The sequence below is a fragment of the Dromiciops gliroides genome, chromosome 4 (genome assembly GCF_019393635.1).
Source record: "Dromiciops gliroides isolate mDroGli1 chromosome 4, mDroGli1.pri, whole genome shotgun sequence".
In the NCBI taxonomy this organism is placed as follows: Eukaryota; Metazoa; Chordata; class Mammalia; order Microbiotheria; family Microbiotheriidae; genus Dromiciops; species Dromiciops gliroides.
The window spans coordinates 235,336,811-235,358,127 of NC_057864.1; the positions used below are offsets into that span (position 1 = coordinate 235,336,811).

Sequence of the window (21,317 nt, forward strand, 5' to 3'; positions counted from 1 at the left end):
GCATCCACAAAGTTTTATTGTGTTTAGGTAAATAGAAGACAGTGTTAGTGGTGAGGAGGTTATGAAATGCGCAAATCTTCAGTAGTGACTGTTGTTGTTGCTGTTTCTTACTGCATTCCCCCCAAGGACTCCCTGCTTTGTCTGGTAGTCTGTGCCTACTCTTGCATTAAAGGTACCTAGAATTCTCCGCTTGTCCTTTTTTAGCACATTGATGATAAGGATCTTTAGGTCTTCCTCAAAATTTTCTTTGACCTCATCAGGGCTTGTCATGGTAGGAGAATATGCACTAATGATGGTGGCATGGCACTTTTCTACAAGTGACAATCACCTTATCACGAGCTTGTAGTTCACTCCTTTTGGTAGGTATACAAGCTTATTGACTAGCTTAGTTTTGATTGCAAAACTTAGGCCAGCTTCATGGCACTCACTTTCAGTGTGGCCACTCTAGAAAAACAGGTATCCAGCTCTGACTTCAGTAAGCTGGCCTTCATTTGCCAGCCTTGTTTCATTCATGGCTACTATTTGGATGTGATACTTGCTGAGTTCTCTTGCAACAAAAGCTGTTCGTCTTTCAGGTCTACTGGATTTCGTGTTGTCCATAAGCGTGCGCACATTCCACGTATTGATGGTGAGTGGAATCATCTTTGCAAAAGTTTTTGTGCCTTTTTTTGTGTTTCGACTGTAGGGTGGGATCCCCGCCTGCCATAGTAAGCAGGCCAGGGTTGGGTGAAGCAGCCAGTTTTTAGGGCCCATTTTGTAGCCCCTTTCTCACAGCAGGAGGTGAGCAATAGTCATTTAAAAAGGCTGTTCAGACACTCAGGTGGCTGCCAAATCCTGCTGCTGCTTCAGTTCAGTGGGAAGACAACCCTATGGCCTGGGCTGCCTGTGTGCAGGGCTTTGACTACAGCTTCCATTGTATCTGCACCTGCTGCTTCCTCACTTGCGTGTTGCCACAGGTCTTTGAGATGGGTAAAAGTAGTAACATGGTATGGGTAATGTCTTTTGCTTCACACATAAATTAGATTTAAGTGAGGCAGAGTTGCTCGACTTCGTAGGCCTCACTCTCTCTTCCAGAGTCATCAGAGTCCAGTGGCAAGACAAAAGTCAAGACGACTGATGTGTCAGGATGCAGTGGATGACCTTGGGGTCTTCGATGTCTAACCAAGCTCTAAGTGCTCCACAGTGCCCACTACTGCCGCCTTCATGGCCCATTGGAACAAATTGTTCTCACCCATCCATTCCACCAGGGGATGTCTTCACATGCTTGGGGTAGACCTCTCCCTAATTCACCAAAGGGTTTGAGACCCTTTGGTTACCCCCAACCTGGTTTAGCCCATCTGCTGAAACAGTTTACCAGGTTGTGGCCACTGTGCATGCTACAGCTTCTTGGAGCCACAGGTGAGAGTTGGGTGAATCAGATGGACACTAAAGGTGGAAACAGATCTGAAAAGGGCTTCTCAGCCCTCATACCAGAGTTACTAGTCTTTCTTCAACATACCCTACACCCCACTTCAGTTATTCATTACTAATGTTAAATCTGTTTCTTTTCTTTTCTCACCATCTTTGTGAAAGGATAAGAAGGAAAGAGCAGAAAAAATATAGGATATGATGGAGGAAAAAATAATTAACATAATTGTGAATATGAATTGAACGAACTCGCCCATAAATCAGGAGTGTAACAGAATCAACAATAAGTTGTTTATAGGAAACAAACTTGAAAAATATTCTGAGTTTTAATTAGGGGCTGGAACTGTATTTATTATTGCTTCAGATGAGTAAAAAAAAGCAATTATGATATGATACAGCAGTAGTAAAAATAGAAATGCTTAAAAGAGATAAGTAGGAAAAAGGCATAATATATGGCAGAAATTCCCCCCAGGATCAAATATAAAATCCTATTTAGCTTTTAAAGCCCTTCATAACCTGACCTTTTCCTACATTTCCAGTCTGATTACACTTTGCTCCCTTCCATGTAACTGTGATCTAATGTCACTGGCCTCCATACTGTTCATCCCACATGACACTGTCTCAAACTCATAAGCATTTTCACTGACTGTCCTCTACTCCTTTAACTTTTTCTATTCTCATCTCTGCCTCCTAGCTTCCTTCAAGAAACTTTTCCTAATCTCCTGTATTGCTAGCGTCCTTCCTCTGAGATTATTTCCAGGTTGTTTTGCCCAGGTCCTGATTAGTGTGAATAATGAATTGTGCAAAGTAGTTGCATATTTGAATTTGCATTTTTCAAAGTTATGAATATCTGTAAAAAATGTTAATTGATTCTAGCCCAATGGAAATATTCAATGAAAATTTTAAAAAGTTAAAAAAATTTTTCTTAACATAACAGCAAAGGATAATAAAAATATATTTCAAGTTTATTACAGATGAGATAATAAAGTAATTATAGAAAGCAAAAAAATTTTTTTTTTGGTGAGGCAGTTGGAGTTAAGTGACTTGCCCAGGGTCACACAACTAGTAAGTGTCAAGTGTCTGAGGTCAGATTTGAACTCAGTTCCTCCTGTATCCAAGGCCGGTACTTATCCACTGCGCCACCTAGCTGCCCCAGAAAGCAAAATTTAACAAAATAATTACTGAATATTAGACTCAAAGGGAGGAAACAAGTAGTTTATTCAGCATCTACTATGTGTCAGGCACTGTGTTAAGAGCTTTACAAATATTATCTTATTTGATCTTCACAACAACTTTGAGAGGTAAGGTGCTAAAGATAAGCTTATACTGATGATATAATGAAAATATCTTTATTGTTTAAAACATTTTGGCGATGTAGTGGAAACTGTTTTCTATTTCTTTAATTTTCATACATATGCTGGTAGGTGCAGAGAGCTTTATCTACATCTTGGCAAATCTGCATGCTCCATAAACCATGTTACTAAGGGGCATTATCAAACAAATAATGTTTTAAACTTGATCCTGTTGTCCTTGAAGTATTTTTCAGCAGCACTGGAAAATAGCGTTAGTCACTTGTGCTTTCTAGACCATCAAAGAACTGGAAGTGATAGATGGTTGTAGCTTCTCAGAGTGTAAGGATTTCAAGACATAAATATGTATAGGTTTTAATTTAAAATCTGCTTCTGTATCACCTCCTAATAAAAGTGTTGGGTGATCCTTAGACACTTTAAATTAAGGTCAAGTTTTTCTTTCTTAGAAATGTAAGTTCTGGAAAGCATCCTTTTCCAGAATAAATCTGTTTCATCCACTGAATTAAAAATGTATTTATTAACATATTATTCTTTCATTATTTTCTGCAAAAAATTGAGACATAACTGCCACATCCTCATCTGCACTCTGGCCACCTTTCTGGTAGTTTTATACTTCATTTCTGTTTTCTTTCACTGTCTTGTACTTGATGCTTTTGTCTGAATGGGTGCTAAAAGGAATGTGTTTTTCATTACAGTTTTCAATCCATACAGCTAAAAGACATGACATTTCTATCAGTGTAACATTCCTATTCTTTGTAGTTGTTTGCAAACTACAAAAAAGTGATGTAACTTTGCCCTCTTATTTTAACCTGCATATTTTAAAACATTCTGTACCATAGATTCAGACATTCCAACATTTTATCCTATTTTAGTATTACTATAGGACCATATTCATACCATTCAGTTATATCAAATTTTTGTTCTAATGTAATAGCAAGCTGTGTGTGTGTGTGTGTGTGTGTGTGTGTGTGTGTGTGTGTGTGTGTGTGTGATGGCAGTGTTTTCATCTGAAGTATTTTTCCTTTTGGTCATTTTATTAAAGGGTCCCCCTGACCCTCAGGTTGCCAGGTTCCCAAGGTTTATCCATGGTGCCTAACACATAGTAGGCACTTAATGTTTATTGACTGATTGCTCTAAAACTGGCATTTTTTATTGATGTCTTTTTTTTTGAAACATTATCACAGATTTCCTTAGTATCCCTTCCCCTCCCAGAGGGCCACCCCATATAAAAATAGTATTGTTTTAAAGACAAGAAAAAGAAAGAAAAAGAGGAAAAAATAACAATTGATCAATACGTTGAAAGTCTGAAAACGTGTGATGTGTAACACTTATGGACGTCCCACATTCTCTTGATATCTTTTCTTTAAGGGTTCTTTTAAAAAAAATGAATACAATTCTTGTTATAGTATGCCGTAGCATATATCACATCCACACTCAACTATCAGCAAGTACAGATTGACAGCTTAATGGCATGTTAAAGCCCCTTACTACCTTTCATGTATTGAATTAATTGAATTTTGACTCACATTAAATGTGACCTGGTATTATTTTATAATTCTTACTAAATTGAATTTTGCATTATTTGAATTTACATTAATTGTGATCTAGCTGTATATATCTTGCCTATACATAGTTTGCATATTGTCTTTCCCTTTAGACTGTTAGTTCCTTGAGAGCAGGTACTATTTTTTGGTCTTTATATCCCCAGTGTTTGACACAGTATCAGGGACATGGTAGATAATTAATAAATGCTGTTTGACTGAAATATTTTAAGATAAAGCTAATTGAACTATAGGGAGAAACAAAGCACAATTACAAAACTTGAGGACTTCAGTGTGTTCTTTTTTAGACCTAGACAAAACTAATAAAGATGCAAACAAGAAAAATTTAAGGACCTGAGTAGAATTTTAGAGATATTAGCTATGATAGATCTTTAGTGATTATTGAATAGGAATCAGAAGTATGCACATTCCTCAACTTTACATTGCATACTTTACAAATTTGACCATTTGTTAGTGCATTACAAACAAATGCAGAAAAACAGTGCTGCCTACTACACAGCAAAAATTACAATTAAGGGAATTTGAAGAAAGGATTCAAAATTAAATGTAGCCTAATATCCTAAAGAGTGTGGGTCAAAGAACAAAATATAGAAACAAATAATTTTATCAAAATGAGAACAATGAGACGATATACCAAAACTTTTGGAGGCAGCAAAACAAGATAATTTAACAAACTGATGTTAAAAAGAAAAAGAAAAATGAAAAGATGATTTACAGCTGATGAAGAAATGAAATTATTTTCAAAAATTGTATATGTTGTGTTCTTGGTTCTGCTTACTTCACTTTGCATCAATTTAAGTGTTTCTTTGCTTCTCCAGTTTTGTCATATTCACCCTTTCTTATGGCACAGTAATATTCCATTCCATACCACAGTTTATTTATCCATACCCCAGTCAGTAGCATCTACTTTATTTCTAGTTCTTTGCTACCACAAAAACAGCTGCTATAAATATTTTGGTGTAAAAGGAGCTTTTCTTTTTGTTATTTTCCTCCTTGGGGAATATGCCTAGTAGTGGAATCTCTGGAACAAAGGGTATGCATATGCCATTTTTGTTGCTTAATTCCAAACTGCTTTCCAGAATGTTTATACCAATCTACAACTTCACTAGCCATGCATTAATGTACTTGTCTTTTGATAGCTCCTCCAAAGTTGACTGTACCCATCATTTTGGGGTTTTTTTTGCCAGTAGTTTGTCAGTTTCAGAATTGTTTTGCTATGTATTTCTCTTATTAGTGTTTTGGAGCATTCCGTTTAAAGTTTGCAGTTCTTTTGAGAACTGTTTATATCCTTGGGCCACTTGTCTATTGGAGAATGGCTTTTGGTTTTACATATTTCTCTTAGTCGTCTATTAGGGCAGCTAGGTGGCACAGTGGATAGAGCATGTCCCTGGAGTTAGAGGACCCAAGTTCAAATTCGGCCTCGACACTTGACACTACTGTGTCACTTAACTTGATTGCCTCAAACATTTGGGGCTATCTCCATTTGTCCTGATGTCCAGTTGCCACTGGACGCATATGGCTCTGGAGGACAGAGTGAGGCTGATGACTTTGCACAGCCTTGCTTCACTTAAATCCAATTTACTGAAAGTCATGATAATCACCTCCAAATGTAATGGTTCTCTTCCAGAATGAAGGACAAACAAGCAACAACAACGGTTATTTAGAAGTCTTGGATATTGGACTCTTATCCAAGTGATACAAAAGGTTTTTCCCTATGGTTGACCACTTCTGTTTTTGTGCTGAATGCATTAATTTTGTTTATACAAAAGCTTTTTATTTAATGTAACCAAAATTATTTATTTTATCTTTTGTAATTGCCCCTATCCCTTGTTTTGTTAAGTGTTTACCCACTAACCATACCTATGAAATGTTTATGATCTTCTGATTTTTAATAGTATGATTAATTTTTCTTTTTTTTGTGAGGCAATTGGGGTTAAGTGACTTGCCCAGGGTCACACAATTAGTAAGTGTTAAGTGTCTGAGGCTGTATTTGAACTCAGGTCCTCCTGACTCCAGGGCTGGTGCTCTATCCACTGTGCCACCTAGCTGCCCCATGATTAATTTTTAATGGTACGAATATTTAGGTGAGTTTATTGTGGATCATGGTGGAAGGTGTTGGTATAAGCTTAATTTCTGTCTGACTGCTTACCTTTTCTCAGTAGTTCTTTTCTTTCTTTTTTTTTTTTTTTTTTTGGTGTGTGTGGGGGAATGAGGGTTAAGTGACTTGCCCAGGATCACACAGCTGGTAAGTATCAGGTGTCTGAGGTTTGAACTCAGGCCCTCCTGAATCCAGGGCTGGTGCTTTATCCACTGTGCCACCTAGCTGTCCCCTCAGTAGTTCTTTTCAAATAAATAAGTTCCTTCCTAGGTAATTTTTATAGTTTATTAACTGTTAGTTTATTTGATTTTTTTAAAACAGAGAAAGACTAAATTTAAAAAAAAAAGAATTTATAGCAAATAAGAGGAAATTATTAAACTTTTTATGTAATTGTTTCCCAACAAAACTGAAAGCTGAAATGGTTAAGTAGCTATAAAAATGTTAAATACCTACATTAACAAGCAAAGAAATAGAGAATCTAAGAAACTTGATATAAAAAATATTGTGTTAAGACCCATGTGGATTTATAATAATCAAATCATATGTGAGCAACAATTCCAATATTGTACTAACTTGTTTGCAAAGAGAGCAAAAGATGATACCCTCCTATTTGTCTCCTTATACCCAAACATGGGAAAACTAAGCAAAAAAAGAAAATTATAGAGCAATGAGTAATGAATATTTGTGAAAAAAGTTGAATAAAATATTAGCAAAGCTGATCTATCAACATATTGAAAATTATACAGTATAGCTAGGGTAGATTTTATATCAAGAATGTAGGGTTGGTTCAGCCTTAAGGAAACTCTAAACATGATACTTTGCTAATTAAAAAAACTATATAAATCACATGATTATATCAATAGATGCTAAAAAGCTTTTGACAAAATATGCCACCCATTTATGTATATTTAAAAACCTAAAGAGTATAGGAATAAATGGAATTTTCCTTAATATGGTAAACAGCATTTATATTGTAACAATTGGAATGATGCCACCTGCTGGAGACTTACTGTAGGAAAGCTCCGCCATGAGGAGAAGGCACCTCAGGGCAAGATGTGTCTTTTCTTTGGTGTCACTGAAGTTTGCTTGTGGGAGGAAGAAGGGGCGAGGCTGGCTCTCTTGCTCTCTTTCATGAGGATTATGGTGGAGAGCGGAACAAAAGATGCGCTCTCCCTTTGATAGATAGATGAATCTAGGCCTTTCTCGCTTCACCAAATTCTTAATCTCCTTAATAAATGCTTAAAAGTCTAACTCTTGCTAAAGCTTATAATTTATTGGTGACCACTCATTAGATATTTTAGACAGACTAGCTAGAATTTTAGCCCCTTACATATAAAAACTAGAACTAAAAACTAGGAATATGTGTAATAAAGAAATGCTAGGACTGTTAATTTTTATCACTTACCTGATGTTATCCTAAAATGGTGGCTTTTGTAACAAGACAAGATAGACATTATAGGAGTAAAAATAAAAATATTATTTTTTACAATCTAGTTTACTTAGAGAACCCTAGAGATTTGACTAAAAATTGATTAAAATAATTTTAGTAAAGAAGCAGTATATAAAATTCATAAAAATGTTTTTCTTCATATTATTAATAACTCATTTTAAGATCATAGAGAGAAATTTAAAATCATCTCAAAATGAAAAAATATCTGGGAATTTATCAAATCACACTCAGGATTTCTGTGAATTCAATACTAAATGTTCTTTACTGAATAAAACTTAAATATTAATTGCTCCTGGTTGGAATATGTTAATATGACTATCTAAATTAATTTATGAATTTAGTGTCATGCCAATCATACTACCTAAGGGTTACTTTATAGAACTTGAAAAAATTGAATTCATATGGAGGAACAAACAGTCAAGAATCTCAAGGGAAACAACAAGAAAAAGTATGAATGAAGGGGGCCTGGCAATACCAGATCTCAAACTATATATATATATATATTTTTTTTTTTTTTTTGTTTGTTTGTTTTGTTTTTGTTTTGTTTTTTGTTTGCTTGTTTGTTTTTTGCAGGGCAATGAGGGTTAAGTGACTTGCCCAGGGTCACACAGCTAGTAAGTGTCAAGTGTCTGAGGCGGGCTTTGAACTCAGGTCCTCCTGAATCCAGAGCCAGTGCTTTATCCACTACATCACCTAGCTGCCTCCTCTCAAACTATATTTTTAAAAATTCACTGTGAAAAAAAAACCTTAGTACTCTGCATTTTGGCATAATCCTGTTAGAGACAAATTTGTTAATTAAATTATTTAAGTCTTAGTATCTCAGCAAAGAGACATAGAGATATTTAGAAATGAAGCGAGATTAAGTATCTTTTGGAAAGTCTCTCTAACCTAGGCCTTTTTCTTTGTAAAACCTGCAGTTTTCAAAACCAAATACTAAATTCTATAAACAAAATTAAACTGGAGTATGAAGATTAGGAAAAGTTTTGATTTAGAAAAAATAAAACAACTTTTGGTGTACCCTGGAGAATCATCATCTTCAAACTATGCAATTTTTTTTAAACCATTCATTCCCTCTAAAAAGAGTCTTCTTTCAGTCTGGTCAAAGGTAAATTCAGGAATACTTTTATTAATTCAGTTAATCAAAGGCTTCTTTCTCTGAGTTGAATAATACCAGGAGTCCTTCCTGGAATGATTTGTCCTCTTCCTTTAAAAATGGCTAGGCTTTTAGGGGCAGCTAGGTGGCACAGTGGATAGAGCACCAGCCCTGGATTCAGAAGGAACTGAGTTTAAATCCGGCCTCAGACACTTAACACTTACTAGCTATGTGACCCTGGGCAAGTCAATTAACCCCAATTGCCTCACCAAAAAAAAAAAAAAAAAAAGAGTGATGTGATAAAATAAAAACTTACTACCATTTGTAAAGATGACATGCCTCACAAGAAGTTCTGTTTCCTGCCTCAGAAGTAAAACAGCAGACACAAGAGGAAGGTGAAAAGATAACCCTACTAAGCCCATCCACCTCACAGCCTTTGGAGGTGGGTGTGTGCTACAAGGTCATGTGCTACATGACCCACATTGTTCAGAAATTGAACAGGACTGGCTCCTAGGTGAACAGGAAGGAACTTATTGAAATGGACACCATTAGAAATCTATATACCTCCTCCCATGGTCATTGTAGGCATTATGGGCTATGAACAAATTCCTGTGGCCTCCATATAGTCATACCACATTTGTTGAGCACATCATGTGAGAGATGATTCTATAAGAACTGGTAGAAATTGAAGAGGGCCTTCATCAAGAATTGCAAAGAAATAGCAGCCATGAATACAAGAAAACAGTGGGTCAAAGACTTGAGCAGTATGAAAGAACAATGTCAGGTTATCTGGTCATTGCCTATACCTACTTGCATTTGTTCCCTCAAGACAGAAGAAACCTCACCTCTGGAGATCCATGTGCTGGTGTTTATGAAAAACTGGACTGGGCCCAATGCTAGAGCAGCAGGTCCCTGTTTCTACTATTTGTGCTAAGGAGGCATTGATTGTTGTCATTAGGATAACAAAGGACAAGGGTTGCAAAGGGATATCTAAGCCACTGGAACACTCAAAAGTTCTGTAATGCTCCCTGAGACCTGTGCAAAGTGGCTTTTAATGGAGGTTGGCATCCTGCCCATCTGTGCCCCGACTGGTCAGAATGGCTATCACTACCACACTGAAGATCATTAAAAAGAACCAGAAGATTGGCTAGTGATACCATATTAAGGGCAATTGAAAACAACATAGCCCCAGATTATGATCTGTCTGATAAGAGGGTTTGTCATTATAACAGAATGACTGGTGATTTTATCATGCTAAAAGGCTGCATTTTAGGGAACAAAAAATATTTTCTCACCCTGTGAAAGTGCCAATACAGCTGAAACATACTGTAAAGATTGACTTGAAATTTATCAATACCACCTGCAAATTTGACCATGACTGCTTCTAGATCATAAGAGAATAAAGTGTTCATGGGACCTACTTAAGAAGGACTATGTTGCTGAAGAGAAGGCTGCTTAATAAAATGTCTAGCTAGCCAGCTGGGAGCTTATGAACTGAGTAAAATTGAAATTATTTTTAAAAAATGATATAGAAAGGGTTCATTGGTATTCATTGTTCCAAAACTGATATTCCATGGAAGCCTGATAAATAAGTTTCCTCATTCAGATTAGACCGGGGACCAAGACTAAAGTGTTATCTTAATATCATTTTGCAATATGTAGTCTTGTCATTGTCTGAGGTCTCCAGAGAATTGACAACTCAGTCTCCATAACGAGTGAGTAAGTTTTATTAGGGGAGTTGTATATTAAAACACCGGGCAGGTGGAATGGCCAGGGCAGGGAGATAGAAGGGCCCCAGCCTGATAAGGGTCTTGATTTTTATAGTTCCTCTGGTCCTGCCTCCATCCTACTCAGGTCCTGCCTCCTTCCTATCCCTTCCCCTCTGGGTAGAGCAAGTAGCAGAGGTTACTAGCTGACAGCTCCAGGTAAGTAGAGCACATGCTCAGGGCTGGGGATTTCCCTTAACCTGGACACCTCTGGGGATTGGAGGACTTTATTATATGTTATCTTAGGGGATGCTCTTCCCCAAACTATGTTACCGTAAGGGATGCTCTTCCCCCTCCCCCCCAACCCAACCATATCACTTTCCTCTTAATATTCCCAGTGAAAAGGGGTTTTGGAGGGAGTTCTGTCAGGTGGCCCCTGGTTGAGAAATCATCTGGAGGTGGAATTTTTGGAGTCTCTCAGACATGAAGTGAGAGAGACAGTTTAGAAGTAGGGGTCCGAATAGGAGGAGGCCAGCAACACATAGGATGGGAACAATCAAGGAGTCAGTAAGGTGAAGAGCCAAGAGCACCAACGGGTCCCAGTCCTGAGGGGGTTGAACAGCCTTGCTCATAGAGTCTAATAGTAGAGTGTTGACAACTCTCATCAAGGATATCCTGGACCTTATGAGAGCTGTTGATGTTAAAACTGCACTCCTCACCCAGGAAGGCACACATACCACCTTGCACCACTAAGAGGGAATCGAGGGTCCATAGGTTCTAGAGAACAATGGATACAAGGGAGTCAGTTTGAGGCCTAGGAGAAGATGGTCATCATGACAGAAGGAGGCATAGGCTTCAGTGGTGGCCATTAGGCTACTGGTCCCAGTCCCATCCCGGCTGATATTCCACCTGTAATGAGAAAAGGGACAAAATGGAGGGCCCAGTGCCTGTGGGGAGCCTAGGACTGTGGGTTCTCTTACAGGAAGAGGGACTGGGTAGGACCCAGGAAGAGTACACATAGGTGGGGCAGCAAAGACCAGAGTGTACCTTCCAATCCACAGAAGAGGGAGGTGATGGTGGAGGTGGGACCCACACAGAGAAAAGATCCTGGAGCTACTTGGGAAGTATAGAATAAAGAAGACACTGACCTCCAGCCCAGGCCTGACCTTCATTCTTTAGGCGCAAGTTTAACTTTTGTGATGTCGATCAGAATTCAACCCTGGGAGAGCTGAAGGGGCCTAGGAGGGGTTGGGGGTAGGATTACTGGAAGTGCTCTGATCCCCAAGGTAGCCCCCTGTAGTGATTCCTAGGCCATTTGGGTTGAACCAGTCAGCTTGAGCCAGTTTTAGACAGTCCTGGGTAGAGGCAGTAGATTAATCTGATGGAATTTGCTTTTTCACCTAGGGGACGTCCTGTGTAGAACCTCCAACCTCCACTATTAGGGGTCTGGGTAGTATTAGTGCCCAATATCTGGGAAGTGGTATGGGAAACATGGATGATTGAATCCTCACCCCTTCCACTGGTACAGGTTGGGTTTGGTGGAGCCAGACAGTTAAATTGCATTTTTCATGGGGTACTTTGCTGACGTAAAAGCCTGGTAGATTCATTAACATAGTAGCAAAACAATTTATGGCAAGTTGTCATGGTATGTTTTGCTATTGTACAAGGGCCCCTCTAAGGGGACTGGGCTAAAGGAAATATTGAGGTATTGGGAGCCTAGGAGGAACTGCCCCTCTCCATGTCATATCCTCAAAGGAGATGGTTATGCTCTCCCTTGTTCCAGTCAGGGACACTTGGGTATAGCCCTTGAATACAAGGGATTCATCAAAGGGGATTCAGTAGCAGAAACTGGAATGACAAGGGTGCCCCAAGAGGAGGTATTCAAAGGGAGAAAGGTAAGCTGCTTGATGGTCCCAAGACAGCCTACATGAGGAAGGATTGAAGAGGGGTATTGCCGTTTCAGCCAAAGGGAAATAGGGGTGCTGGGGTAATCCAGCACCAAATTAGGAGGCTGGGGATGGCCAAGAGACCCACCCAGCAGTCTCCACAAACAAGCGATCCAGTATTTATTTATGCAGTGTTAGATTTAAAAAGGTCTTCCTAGAGATTTATACTAAAAGGTGGGTGGACCTGATTAATCACATGACCTAACTCTGCTAACAAGTCTAAAGCTGAAAGGCAGTGTTAGGATAGTATGGCCCATTTTTTTCCCAATAGAAATAAAAATCTTTTTGTAATTTCTAGTTAACGCAAACCAAATCACTGAACTTTCGTAAAACCACATGGCAAATAATAATAATAATAATAATAATAATAATAATAATAATAATAATAAATTTCCTATTCTACTACAAAAGGTTTTAAAAGTGGCAGTATATAACAAATGTTAGCTATAATGAATCCTATTATATTTAGGAACCAGTTCTTAATAGATTCCTCCTTCCCCCTAGAACCAAAACTGCCATGTGGAACCAGAGGGGCTTTAGAACACATGGCATCCTCCATTTCTGATGCTAGCCCCCTCTAACTTTGTGTATTGGCTTTCAAATCAAGCTACAAAATTTTCATTTTCTGTCTTTCTACTTAAAATCAAATTTCCTCACACCCTTTCAACATGCTTAAACCATCTGAAACTGGTGCAATGGCACCAGAGAAACTTTTCCAGATAGGCAGGGCTGAGAGCATATGGACTGGCTACTGCCTGCCTGCAGTGTGCAGGGTATGATGTGTCCCCCATTTGTCCTGAATCCTTCACCTTCCATATTTTCCTTCAAGCCTTTATTTCTCTTTCTTAATCTTACAAACCCATTACTCAAACTGCCTACTGCCCTTTACATTTCAAACAGATCTCAGACTGCACATACTATTACTAAGCCAATATCTTTTTTTATTTTTTTTTATTTTTTAGTGAGGCAATTGGGGTTAAGTGACTTGCCCAGGGTCACACAGCTAGTAAGTGTTAAGTGTCTGAGGCCAGATTTGAACTCAGGTACTCCTAACTCCAGGGCCGGTGCTCTATCCACTGCGCCATCTAGCTGCCCCCAACTAAGCTAATATCTTACTAAAGCCCTATATTTCCAAAGTTAGAGTTGATTTCCAACTGCGATAGACTTAACTCCTCTCAGCAATACAGTGAGACACTGCCAAAAGACTCATGGTGGAAAATGCTCTCCACATTCAGAAAAAGAACTATGGAGTCTGAATGCAGATTGAAACATACTGTTTTCACTTTTGTTGCTTTTTGTTTGTTGTTGTTTATTCTTTTTTGCATTTTTTCTTTTTCTGATTCTTCTCTTACAACATGACTAATGTGGGAAAATGTTTAACATGATTGTAATGTATAACATCAGATTGCTTGCTGTCTTTGGGAGAGGGGGAGGGAAGAGAGTGGGAGAAAAATTTGGAACTCAAAAAAAAAATTGGAAAAAAAAAAGAAAAAGAAAAAACTTAAAAAACAATAAACAAAAATCCAAAGTTAGAGTTGATTTCAATCCAGAGAATTCTCTTCATTAATCTGCCTATCACAAAATGCTGATGTTTTCTAAGAATTATTGATTGCCTACTTAATGGTTTTTTTGAAAACTAAAATTCATACTTGCACTTCTCATATCACTGTTCTGCACATTTTAATATCTGGAGAGTTAACACAATAATTTAGAGATCAAGAGAGCTGTGTTTCTCTCAAATCCTTCACCAACATTACTTATAAAAACAGCTTTTACGGTGTTAATGCATTTTAAACAAATCACTGAGGTTCAAAAATGCTCATTTAAGGCTGTTATAAAAGCCCCAATCAAAAAGTCTTACAATAGAAAAACTTATTTTTATAGTTTTAAACACATTGCTCTGATATCAAATATATTTGGGGGGGGGCAAAGACAGTTCTCTAGATTTAATTTAAACGTAAACTCCAAACTTTAACGAAATCAGAATTCTTCTAATCTTAAAAAAAAAGAAAAAACTTCTCAGCTTTCCCTTATTAGCCCCTGCTCCTCTGGATCTTATCAAATTGGAGCTGCTGCTACCTCTAAACATATTCCTAGTGTTGTCAATCAAAGGCTCCAGGCAGATGTAGTATTGCTTTCTTTGGGGGTAGTTGTTAGGGTCTCTGACGCAGATAGGTCTGCGTGGGTGGCTCTTCCTGGGATGCCTCAGACCTGGGGATTTACTGCATCCCAAACATGGGTAGGAATATGAGGGGGCCTACTCCCTTGGAGAATCAGGACACCCACAGTTAGGAGATCCCCAATTAATACAAAGTGAGTTCTCATCTTTATCATGATGTCCTTTCCCATCAAGGTGACAGGACAAGAGGGAAGGACCAAAAAGCTGTTCTGGAACAGATGGCCCTCAAACTGACAGGGAAGTCAGTGTCAGGCCCTTGATCCCAACCACACAATGTGGGAAGGGCTTTGTGGGGCTTGAAAACTGAGATGGGACAGAGTAAGTGGCTCTTGTATCAAAAAGAAAGGTGATGCCCTTACTTGCCATGTCCAGTACAACCCTGGGTTGGGCCATGGTGATGGAAAGGGTGGGACTGTGGCCATTCCTCAGCCCCTTCAGTCTGAGTTCTGAAGGGACTGGAGTGCTGGGAGCTGGACAGCCGCAGGGGCAGTCTTGTTTCCAATGGCCCTCCCATCCACATTTGGGGCAGGGTGGCTTCCATCTCTGCAGGCAGTCCCTAGACCAGTGACTCTTCTTACCACATTTGAAACAGGAGCTGGTGTCCTGGGAATTCCCTTTCTGGTTGCTGGAGATGGCAGCAGCAATTCTTTGGACCTGTTTTCTGTTTATGGACCCGAGCCTTATGGTTCTTCTCCTCAGCTCAGGCCAGGTCCCTCTAAAAGTTGCATCAAGTAGTTATGATGGAGAGGTTGGGGGTCCTGTGTCCAGTTTCTGTAATTTTCTATAGATAGCAGGGGCTGACTGACCAATGAGTGCATATGAAGTATGGTTATCCCCTCTGGGTCCTCAGGATTTAGGTTAGTATATTTTTGCATGGCCTCAAACAAACCTGCTATGAAACAAGGCAGGATTTTCATTCCTTCCTTGTGTAACTTCCTTCAGTTTCTCATAGTTAACTTGTTTTCTTATACCCTGTTTCATGCCTTCTATGAGGCACCTAATCATATGGTCCCTACTATCTCTGTCCTTAGCCCTTTCCCTGGTAGTTCCAGCTGGGGCCGGTCAGGGGGACCGTGATGGCTCCAGGGGGATACCTGTCTCTCACATCTGTCTCTGTCATGTCATCCCCATATATTTGGACTATCCCAAATCCTCCACTGTTCATCAGTAGTGCAGCAAGAGGAAATAATCATGTGTAGGTTTGCCCAGGATAAGTCAAATTGGAGTGCCGCTGACTTAAACCCCTCAATGAATTTGGTGGGGTTTTCAGAGTACCTCCCCAATTTTTCTTTGATCTGCAAGCAGTCTGACATAGAGAAGGTGGTATGGACTTACACCATCCCCTCTCCTGTGGCCACTTCCCTGAGAGGACAGATAACCTGGGGGCCTTTCTCTGGGGCAGCATAGGATGAACCAACAGTGTGCCTGGGACTGGGCCCAGGGTCAGGGGACTCAGATTAGGGTCTGGAGTGGGGTGGGGGGTGGGGTCAGAGTTGAAAGAGAAGGGTAGAGAGGAGCTGGAGGGCTAAGGGGCAGGTTGAGGGGGACCCTGAGGATAAGATGGTGGGAAATCCAGGCCTGTGAAGGGGGTGGGTGAGGAAGAAGCAGGAGTAGGAGTGAGAATAGGGGGTTTTAAAAAGGGATTGTCCAGGGGGCAGTTAGGTGGCACAGTGGATAAAGCACTGGCCCTGGATTCAGGAGGATCTGAGTTCAAATCCAGTCTCAGACACTTGACACTGTGTGACCCTGGGAAAGTAACAACCCTCATTGTCCCACCATAAAAAGGGGGGGGGTTGTCCAGCAAATTGGGCACTGGAGGCAAGGATTTGGACCCTGGCACAGTAAATCCTGCATTGCTCTTTAAGCCTAGGGTTTTGTGCCAGGGGCATGAAGGCCAGAACATAGGGGATCTCCATCCATTTGCCCTCTCTTTAGCAAAACAGGTCTAATTGTAGAACAGGCCATACTTCTCCAGATTCCAACAAGTCTACTGGGGCCACGTGATGTTACAATAAAAAAAGTTTCTTTTTCAGCTCACGTGACTTAAATTTGCCTCACTTGGCTAAGAAGCAGCCTCACAATCGCAGTCTCATGGAATGGACGGAGCTTGTCCCATAGTGGGAAGGGAAGGGAAGTAAAAGCAAAAGGAAATAAAGGGCACTGAAGCCCTCAGGCATAGCAGCAGTGTCCCACTGAGACCTGGAACTTGAGGCTCTGGTGGGGCATCTCCCATCTGATGGAGTTCATCTGGCTGTGAAGGCCACCCTGTCCCTCAGCCTTGACCGACCACCATGGGAAGGTGAGAGAGAGAAGGAGGGTAACTACTTACCTTAGGATGGAGAGAGTCCGAGTTGAGGACCATCCCCGTATGGGACACCAGAAATGCTGTTGTGGTCTGAGGTCTTGTCTAAAGAATTGACAACTTGGTCAATCTCCATAACGAGTGAAGTATGGCCTGGGTGGTAGAATGGCTAGGGCAAGGGTGAGGAAGGATCCCATGAGGATAAGGGTCCCGATTTTTATAGTCCCTTGGTCCTGCCCCCTTCCTATTCAGGTCCCCCCTCCTTTCTATCCCCTCCCCTATGGGTGGGGCCAAAGCACATTCTCTCTGAGCATGCTCCATCCCAGAATGCATCCCTTTTGCCCAATGCAACATACATTAGATGTTAATTACGTGTTAAGTAGCAGAGGTTACTAGTGGGCATCTCCAGGTAAGGAGAGTGCATGCTCAGGGATTCTCCTTAACTGAGCTGTCTCTAAACTACATTACCCTAGGGGATTCTGTTCCCCAAACTGTGTTACCCCGAGGGATGCCATTCCCTGCCCCCACCTTATCAATCTAAAGAGGGAATGGGGGTTTGGAGTGTGGGCTAGTAGGATGATTATAGCAGTAATCACAAAAATTATTTAGTACTGCTTAAAAATCACCAAAACAAATTACATAAACAGGACTTAGACACAACTAAATATATCAGCATAGTGTTCCATAACCCTAAGGACTCCAACCATTCAGCTAAAGACTCCCTATTAGACAAAAACCACTGGAAAAGCAGGAAAATATGCTCTCAGAAGTTAGATTTAGGCAAACATCTCATGTTTTATACCTTATTAAGCTCCAAATGGATAGATATGTTGTCTACATAAAAATCATATATAAACTAGAGGAGCAGGGAAGGATGGGGGAAAGGGAGGAGTTTTGACCAAACAATGGATAGAGATAATCATAAGATATAAAATGGACAAGTTGGGTTGCATAAAATTGAAAAACTTCTGCACAAGAAAAATCAGTAGTTAAAACCAGAAGGGAACTCGTTAACTGGAAAAATGATTTGTACATAGGGATCCTTTCCCTCTGTTTTTTACCTCTTTGAGGTATATTCCTAGTAATGGTATCAATGAGTCAAAAGGCATGCACACTTTAGTAACTTCTGAAATTCACAGCTTCACCAACAGTGCTTTAGTGTATCTGTCTTAAATACCCTCCAAAACTCTGTATAGTAGTACTTTTTGTTGTAGCAACTGATGTCGGAGAAATGGCTAAACTTATTGTGAATAAAATAAATAATATAGCATAGTAAGAAATGCTGAACATGACACATTCAGAGAAACCAAAGACAACTTGTATGAACTGGTATAGAGTGAAATGAGCAGTACTAGAAGAATAAATTACATGATGACTATAATAATATGAAGGAAAATATCTTTGAAAGACTAAAAATCTTTGATCGATGTAATGACCAGTCGTGACTTCAGAAGACCTAGTTGAAGCATGCTCCCCACCTCTTGGAAGAGAGGTGTTGAGCCAGAAGTTTAAAATGAGACAATACATTTATAGACATAGGTTAATATAGGGTTTTCCCCCTCCTATAATAACTGATGCTTTTTGGGGGACATTGAGTAATGTAGAAAAGAAAGGAGAAATGATAAAAAACATAGAAGGGGACATAGAAAATCAAGGCAGTTTCATAACTATTTCGATACATTTTTAGAAATATATTAAAAAAGCAGAATGTAATCGACACATTTTCATATACCAAAAAAATCAGATAGGTATATGTTAAGATTTTGGGGGAGGGGGCCCAGGGTCACACAGCTAATAAGTGTCAAGTGTTTGAGGCTGGATTTGAACTCAGGTCCTCCTGACTCCAGGGCCAGTGCTCTATCCACTGCGCCACCTAGCTACCCCATAACAAGCATTTATCATGTGCCAGAAACTGTGATTAATATTTCATTATCATCTTTGTATTTTCTCAAATAGTTTGATACCTGGCTTGCAGTTCTATCCATTCCAGTCCCTCCTTTTATGCTTGGGAATTCTAATATACAAATTGGAGTGTCTACAAACACCTCGATCTTCCAGTTTCGTAGGTTAAGAAAGCCTGCTTTTCTCCCTTTTTATTTTCATGATGCTTACAATAAGTGGCAATACTGAATGAGTTAGATTTCTCTGGCTTTTGAGACCAGTTGAAAATTGAGAAGTAAGCAGGTTAAGGCAGTTAGAAATGAAATAGAGATCTGTTTAAGGCACAAGATTGCATAGTTGAGATGTAAGAAGCTAAAAAGAAGATACTGCCTGTATTGGGGCTAATATAGTGTCCAACCTTTATGATTCATATTTGAGCTTTGAAGAGCCTTTCTCTTTTATTTGTTAATCAAGTATTTATTGAGCACCTTTTTGCACAGTTCTTTTATTGGTATTAATGGAATTTCAGGTTTGAGGAACAAGAGGAAAGATAGCATCAAGAACGAATATGGAGTTTGAACTTTATTCATGTCATGCATTTAAGCACATATTATGGTTTTTTGTTTTTTTTTGCGGGGCAATGGGGGTTAAGTGACTTGCCCAGGGTCACACAGCTAGTAAGTGTCAAGTGTCTGAGGCCGGATTTGAACTCAGGTACTCCTGACTCCAGGGCTCTATCCATTACGCCACCTAGCTGCCCCCCACATATTATGTTTAAGGCACTGTGCTAAGTGCCAGGGATACAGAGATAAAATAAGTCATCGCTCACTTTAAGGAGTTTATATTCTGTTGGGGAGAAACAACATTCACATAGATAATACAAAATACATACAAAGTAATTTTTGATGGGAGAGGTAACTAACATCTGAAGGGATTATGAAAGGGATTATGGTAATGGAGAACCACTGATTTTTTTTTTTAAGATGGGAAGTTATATACTGGAATTACTGTTAAATTAATCTTATGGCATTGTATAGGCTGCATTAGTGAAAGCAGAGTCTAAAGTGAGGAAAATTGGTGCTATTGCAGTGTATGAATTAATGGTCTGGATTAAGTGTTTAGTAAGAGAAGGGAAAGAAGGATGGATGAGAAACATCTTAAAGGAAAAATGGAAAGAATGTCATGAATGACTTTTCCTTCCCCTTCACTCCTTCTCTTCTACAAAGATTATTCTGAGGTTTAGAGCCTGAGTGCCTAGTGGCACCGTTGATGAAAACAGGGAAGTTTTGAGGTGGGTAAAAGCTGATTTGATGGGAGATTACTACTACCACCACCACCACCACCACCATCATCATTGTCATCATTTTGGTCTAAATTTTCTATAAAAGAAGGTCCCTTTCAGTTCCAAATTGTATGAGTGCTTTAGTTTTTGACATGTTGAAGTTCAGTTGCCAGGCAGTGGGAGTTGCTTTATGGAAGTTTATGGTGAGGTTGGAGTTTAAGATACTTATTTCAAAGGATCAAAGAACTTAGAGCTAGAAGACATCTTAGAGATTATTTTGTCAAGCTCCTTCTTTTGGAGAGGAGAAAACTTGGGCCTTGAAAGCTTGGATAACTTCAACAACATTGTGTGTTGATCAACTGTGATAGACTTGACTCTTCTCAGCAATCCAAGATAGTTCCAAAAGACTCATGGAAAATGCTTTCCAAATCCAGAAAAAAAGAACTGTGGAATCTAGATGCAGATTGAACCATACTATTTCTATTTTTTTGTTTTTCTTTTTTGAGGTTTTTCCCTTTTGCTCTGATTCTTCTTTCACAGCGTGACTAATGCAGAAATATGTTTAATATAATTGTACATATATAACCTATATCAGATTGCTTGCTGTCTTGGGGAGGAGGGAGGGAGAAAAATGTGAAACTAGAAATCTTATAAAAACAAATGTTGAAAACTATCTCTACGTGTAACTAGAAAATAATAAAATACTTTTATGATAGAGAAAAAGCTTGGATAACTTACCTTAGATAAACACAGGTAAACTAGGTGGGAGTATGGGGAGGTAGATAAAGTGAAGTCCATTTTGGCTGGTATGTAAAGCATACAGAGGAATGTTAAGGATAGAAATTTGAACTGTACTTACAGTTGAACACAGGAAATGAGTAGTTTAATGGAGTGATAGTATCTTATGTCCACATAGCCTGCCTTCCAGTAAGCCAATTTTTCTAGACTTTCCTGCTTTAAATGTTGGGTTGTTTTTTTTTTTAATTTGAGAATTAGCAATCTCCAAGTCTTATTCCTGTGTCACATTGTGATATGGAAGTAACACTGATTTCTTAGTGTCTATGACAATGTAAACTGTGGCAGATTTTATTCTATTATAAA

General features: G+C 39.2%; 1 protein-coding gene across 8 annotated transcripts in view; it reads left to right on the top strand.

Annotated features, from left to right (window-relative positions):
• Positions 1–21,317, top strand: part of NDEL1 (nudE neurodevelopment protein 1 like 1) — a 75,215-nt gene that overhangs the window by 12,118 nt on the left and 41,780 nt on the right. For 7 of the 8 annotated variants that reach the window (XR_006356229.1, XR_006356228.1, XM_044000013.1 and 4 more), the window contains exon 2: positions 576–628. The exons of the other annotated variant lie outside the window; for it this stretch is intronic. Coding sequence is in view for 5 of the 7 variants with exons in the window: in XM_044000013.1 (XP_043855948.1) it covers positions 626–628 (3 nt within the window). In the remaining 2 variants the exon portion in view is untranslated. The remainder of the gene's footprint in view (positions 1–575; positions 629–21,317) is intronic. 8 annotated transcript variants of the gene reach the window in all.